Below are 6,730 nucleotides of genomic sequence, written 5' to 3' on the forward strand. Positions count from 1 at the left end.
TGTACCCCTAATCTGCTGCCCTAACATCGCCGACCCCTATATTATATTTATTAACCCCTAATCTGCCCCCCTCAACGTCCCAGACACCTGCCTACACTTATTAACCCCTAATCTGCCGAGCGGACCTGAGCGCTACTATAATAAAGTTATTAACCCCTAATCCGCCTCACTAACCCTATCATAAATAGTATTAACCCCTAATCTGCCCTCCCTAACATCGCCGACACCTACCTTCAATTATTAACCCCTAATCTGACGACCGGAGCTCACCGCTATTCTAATAAATGTATTAACCCCTAACGCTAAGTCTAACCCTAACACTAACACCCCCATAACTTAAATATAATTTACATCTAACGAAATTAATTAACTCTTATTAAATAAATTATTCCTATTTAAAGCTAAATACTTACCTGTAAAATAAATCCTAATATAGCTACAATATAAATTATAATTATATTATAGCTATTTTAGGATTAATATTTATTTTACAGGCAACTTGGTATTTATTTTAACCAGGTACAATAGCTATTAAATAGTTAAGAACTATTTAATAGCTACCTAGTTAAAATAATTACAAATTTACCTGTAAAATAAATCCTAACCTAAGATATAATTAAACCTAACACTACCCTATCAATAAAATAATTAAACTACCTACAATTACCTACAATTAACCTAACACTACACTATCAATAAATTAATTAAACACAATTGCTACAAATAAATACAATTAAATAAACTAGCTAAAGTACAAAAAATAAAAAAGAACTAAGTTACAAAAAATAAAAAAATATTTACAAACATAAGAAAAATATTACAACTATTTTAAACTAATTACACCTACTCTAAGCCCCCTAATAAAATAACAAAGCCCCCCAAAATAAAAAATTCCCTACCCTATTCTAAATTAAAAAAGTTACAAGCTCTTTTACCTTACCAGCCCTGAACAGGGCCCTTTGCGGGGCATGCCCCAAGAATTTCAGCTCTTTTGCCTGTAAAAGAATAAATACAATACCCCCCCCAACATTACAACCCACCACCCACATACCCCTAATCTAACCCAAACCCCCCTTAAATAAACCTAACACTAAGCCCCTGAAGATCTTCCTACCTTGTCTTCACCATACCAGGTTCACCGATCCGTCCTGGCTCCAACATCTTCATCCAACCCAAGCGGGGGTTGGCGATCCATCATCCGGTGCTGAAGAGGTCCAGAAGAGGCTCCAAAGTCTTCCTCCTATCCGGCAAGTAGAGGACATCCGGACCGGCAAACATCTTCTCCAAGCGGCATCTTCGATCTTCTTCCATCCGGTGCGGAGCGGGTCCATCTTGAAGCAGGCGACGCGGATCCATCCTCTTCTTCCGTTGTCTCCCGACTAATGACGGTTCCTTTAAGGGACGTCATCCAAGATGGCGTCCCTCGAATTCCGATTGGCTGATAGGATTCTATCAGCCAATCGGAATTAAGGTAGGAATTTTCTGATTGGCTGATGGAATCAGCCAATCAGAATCAAGTTCAATCCGATTGGCTGATCCAATCAGCCAATCAGATTGAGCTCGCATTCTATTGGCTGTTCCGATCAGCCAATAGAATGCGAGCTCAATCTGATTGGCTGATTGGATCAGCCAATCGGATTGAACTAGATTCTGATTGGCTGATTCCATCAGCCAATCAGAAAATTCCTACCTTAATTCCGATTGGCTGATAGAATCCTATCAGCCAATCGGAATTTGAGGGACGCCATCTTGGATGACGTCCCTTAAAGGAACAGTCATTCGTCGTTCAGTCGTCGGTCCGGATGGATGTTCCGCGCTGGAGGTCTTCAGGATCCTGCCGCTTCGCTCCGGATGGAAGACCATAGAAGATGCCGCCTGGATGATGACTTCAATCGGATGGAAGATCCTCTTCTGCCCCACTTGGATGAAGACTTTGACCGGATCATGGACCTCTTCAGCCCCCCGCTTGGGCTTGGATCAGGACATCGGAGGAGCTCTTCAGGACGGATCGGTGAACCTGGTATGGTGAAGACAAGGTAGGAAGATCTTCAGGGGCTTAGTGTTAGGTTTATTTAAGGGGGGTTTGGGTTAGATTAGGGGTATGTGGGTGGTGGGTTGTAATGTTGGGGGGGGTATTGTATTTATTCTTTTACAGGCAAAAGAGCTGAAATTCTTGGGGCATGCCCCGCAAAGGGCCCTGTTCAGGGCTGGTAAGGTAAAAGAGCTTGTAACTTTTTTAATTTAGAATAGGGTAGGGAATTTTTTATTTTGGGGGGCTTTGTTATTTTATTAGGGGGCTTAGAGTAGGTGTAATTAGTTTAAAATTGTTGTAATATTTTTCTTATGTTTGTAAATATTTTTTTATTTTTTGTAACTTAGTTCTTTTTTATTTTTTGTACTTTAGCTAGTTTATTTAATTGTATTTATTTGTAGGTATTGTGTTTAATTAATTTATTGATAGTGTAGTGTTAGGTTAATTGTAGAAAATTGTAGGTAGTTTATTTAATTATTTTATTGATAGGGTAGTGTTAGGTTTAATTATATCTTAGGTTAGGATTTATTTTACAGGTAAATTTGTTATTATTTTAACTAGGTAACTATTAAATAGTTCTTAACTATTTAATAGCTATTGTACCTGGTTAAAATAATTACAAAGTTGCCTGTAAAATAAATATTAATCCTAAAATAGCTACAATGTAATTATAATTTATATTGTAGCTATATTAGGATGTATTTTACAGGTAAGTATTTAGCTTTAAATAGGAATAATTTATTTAATAAGAGTTAATTTATTTCGTTAGATGTAAATTATATTTAACTTAGGGGGGTGTTAGTGTTAGGGTTAGACTTAGCGTTAGGGGTTAATACATTTATTAGAATAGCGGTGAGGTCCGGTCGGCAGATTAGGGGTTAATAATTGAAGGTAGGTGTCGGCGATGTTAGGGAGGGCAGATTAGGGGTTAATACTATTTATGATAGGGTTAGTGAGGCGGATTAGGGGTTAATAACTTTATTATAGTAGCGGTGCGGTCCGCTCGGCAGATTAGGGGTTAATAAGTGTAGGCAGGTGTCGGCGACGTTGAGGGGGGCAGATTAGGGGTTAATAAATATAATATAGGGGTCGGCGGTGTTAGGGGCAGCAGATTAGGGGTACATAAGGATAACGTAGGTGGCGGCGCTTTGCGGTCGGAAGATTAGGGGTTAATTATTTTAAGTAGCTGGCGGCGATGTTGTGGGGGGGCAGTTTAGGGGTTAATAAATGTAATACAGGGGTCAGCGGGGTTAGGGGCAGCAGATTAGGGGTACATAAGTATAACGTAGGTGGCGGTCGGCAGATTAGGGGTTAAAAATTTTAATCGAGTGGCGGCGATGTGGGGGGAGCTCGGTTTAGGGGTACATAGGTAGTTTATGGGTGTTAGTGTACTTTAGGGTACAGTAGTTAAGAGCTTTATGAACCGGCGTTAGCCAGAAAGCTCTTAACTCCTGCTATTTTCAGGCGGCTGGAGTTTTGTCGTTAGAGCTCTAACGCTCACTTCAGAAACGACTCTAAATACCGGCGTTAGAAAGATCCCATTGAAAAGATAGGCTACGCAAATGGCGTAGGGGGATCTGCGGTATGGAAAAGTCGCGGCTTAAAAGTGAGCGTTAGACCCTTTAATCACTGACTCCAAATACCAGCGGGCGGCCAAAACCAGCGTTAGGAGCCTCTAACGCTGGTTTTGACGGCTACCGCCGAACTCCAAATCTAGGCCTAAGGGTCTGGTCAAAGTCAGCAAGACATCATCAGCGAATAAAGTCAATTTATATTCTTCCTTTGCTATCTCCACCCCCCTCACTTCTGTTGTGTGTCTAATGTACGCTGCCAGTGGTTCAATGCTAATGGCAAATAAAAGCGGTGATAGAGGACACCCCTGGCGAATCCCGTTTAAAATATCTATGGATCTAGAAATGTACCCAGCCGCACCCACTACTGCCGTTGGTCTCGAATATATGCTTGTAAGTGCTCTTATAAAGGCGCCTTTAAAGCCCATTGTATCTAGAACTCTAAACATAAAATTCCAATCTACCCTATCAAACGCCTTTTCCGCGTTGAGTGAAAGAAGAAAGGACTTTTTAGTCTGAGATAAAAAATCTACCAATGTTACAATCCTCCTAACATTATCCGGGGCCTCCCTTTCCCTAATAAAACCCACTTGGTCTTTATGTATCAAAGAGGGTAAGAACATTTTAAGTCTATTCGCCATGATCTTTGTGAAAATTTTAAGGTCTGTGTTAATTAGGGAGATTGGCCTATAGTTCTGGCAATATTTCGGGTTTTTCCCTACCTTGGGAATTACTATTATTTTGGCCAGTAACATGTCTTTGGGTATTTTCTCTCCCGCGAGTATCCCGTTACATAGGGTTAGAAGATGGGGTAATAATTCTTTCCTAAATACCTTATAATACTCCCCCGTAAGGCCATCTGGGCCAGGCGCTTTACCCGACTTAAGGTCTTTAATTACATTCAAAATTTCTATAGCTGAAATGTCTGCATTAAGTTTTGCTAGATCTGCGTCTTGGATAATCGGCAGGTTAGCCTGTTTAAAAAAATCATTTGTTTGCCGACTGAGATCCCCCGGAGACACTTTTTTCCCATCGTATAATTTCTCATAGTACCTAGCAAAGGTTTCAGCTATTTCCTGAGGGTTGGAAGTGGGGACCCCATTTTGAGTGTGAACAGAGGGAATTGCGAAGGACCTTGTTCTCTCCCTCAGTTTGTACGCCAGATATTTATCTGGCTTGTTGGCGTACATGTAGTAATGTGCTCTTAACCTTAAGGCCGCTCGAATAGAGGACTCATTTAATATCTTGGCCAACTCCTGTCTTTTGGATTGAAGGGACTTATAAACTCCCAAGGAAAGGGTTCGTCTGTGTTCCTTCTCCAGGGTTTCTATCTCTTTCTGAAGTGATTGTGCTATCTGCTTTGACTGTCTCACCACTACCGCCTTCTCTTTAATAAATAGGCCCCTCAAAACCGCTTTATGTGCTGCCTATGTCATTAGAGGGCTATCTGTGGACCCTTCGTTTAATTGCCAGTATTCCCTTAATGCCACTGTTATACTCTCATATATTTCTGGCCTCTTAAGTAGTGTTGGATTAAATGTCCACAACCTGGGTCGAGAATGATTCAGAATTCCTGACAGTTCTAAATTTACCATTGAATGATCTGACCAGGTACATGTATGTGTGTTTGATGCAACTAAATTAGGGACTAAAATCTGACTGATAAACACATAATCTAGTGTGGAGTATGTATTATGTGCCGGGGAGTAATAAGTGTAATCATGTTTAGAGTTGCCTACCGCCTCCCAGGAATCTACCAGATTATGTGCTCCCAATGACTCCCTGATCGACTTAACAATGGAGTTATGACAGTGCTGTTTGCTTGTTAGTCCGCCTGGGCCTCCCCCTGAAAAAGGAGTCATAGCAACATTAAAATCCCCCGCTAGAATGATTCTGTCTTGTGACCATTGGGTCAGATGTTGTGAGATTTTACTAAAGAAAGCGTTCTGCGTTTCATTTGGCGCATACACATTACAAAAAGTGACTCTAGTATTCTGAATTGTGCCTCTCACTATCACAAACCTGCCCTCTTTATCCCTAATCTCACTGTCTAGGACAAAATCTAAAGATTTATGTAATAAAATTGAGACCCCCCTTTTTTTAGAGTCTGTTGTAGAGTGAAAATGGTGAGGGAACTGATGTGACCAAAATTTTGGGATTGTCTGGGAAATGAAATGTGTCTCTTGGAGGTATATGATATTGGCTTTCTCCCTCAAGTAGTGCATCATAGCAGTTTGTCTTTTAATGTCTGAATTCAGACCCCTGACATTGTGGGATATGTCTTAAATTATGTGGCATCAGTGTGGATCCTCATCTTATCCCCCCGCTCTCGTTTGTATCGCATCTTAATTAACTCTCGAGTACCCTGACCATCTTTTCCTACCTGTAAAGCCATCGCAGTCTGCGTCAACCAAACCCCCTGTCTCCGCCCCATTATCCTACCTACGTGCTCGGGAGGAAACACCTGGTATGAAAGAAAAAAAAAATACAAAACATTGAACCATAATCACACAAACAAAAACATTATTACTCTCCATCTAGTTCCGCATCCTGCTATGCCTAAATGCGGTTAGCTACATGAGTAGATTATTATAGCAATACCCGTTGCATGTAGAAATCTATTGGATAAGAGAATAGAGAAACACACAATCATCAAAGCCATCTCCATAAAAATAGGAAGAAAAAGGAGACCAAGAGAGAAGACGAAAAAGAAAAAAGAAAAAAGAAACAGGGGAATTAACACTATCATCAGAATTTAAGACCTCTTTTGGCCTATCTCTATAATCATAACCAACAACATCTATGAACCTCTCAAATACAAACATATTTTGCTTTGTAAAGTCTTTGGATGCTTCCTGTGGAAGCTAAAAAAAAAAAAAGGAAAAGTCCCTCTTCACAAATCTTGCTTCATGGCTCATGATACCAGGTCTACCATGAGGCTCAATCCCCCCAATCTGTGAAACAAAGGTTATGAAAAAAACCAGAACAGTTGTAAAATGCAAAACATCTCAAACTTAACTTCTTTTGCTTTGAAAAGTCTTTGGATGCGTCCTGTGGGGCTTAAAAAAAAAGATAAAAGTCCCTCATCTCAGGTGCTGCCTCCTGTCTCATGTTACCTAGTCCATCA

General features: G+C 40.4%; 1 protein-coding gene across 1 annotated transcript in view; it reads right to left on the reverse strand.

The window, feature by feature from the left end:
* The window catches only part of LOC128647336 (YY1-associated factor 2-like), a 117,261-nt gene extending 112,468 nt beyond the window's left edge, over nt 1–4,793 (reverse strand). The window contains exon 1 of the mRNA XM_053700121.1: nt 4,437–4,793. Within this exon, the coding sequence (XP_053556096.1) occupies nt 4,437–4,793 (357 nt within the window). The remainder of the gene's footprint in view (nt 1–4,436) is intronic.
* Nucleotides 4,794–6,730: the final 1,937 nt, after the last annotated feature.

The sequence above is a fragment of the Bombina bombina genome, chromosome 2 (assembly GCF_027579735.1).
Source record: "Bombina bombina isolate aBomBom1 chromosome 2, aBomBom1.pri, whole genome shotgun sequence".
NCBI lineage: Eukaryota > Metazoa > Chordata > Amphibia > Anura > Bombinatoridae > Bombina > Bombina bombina.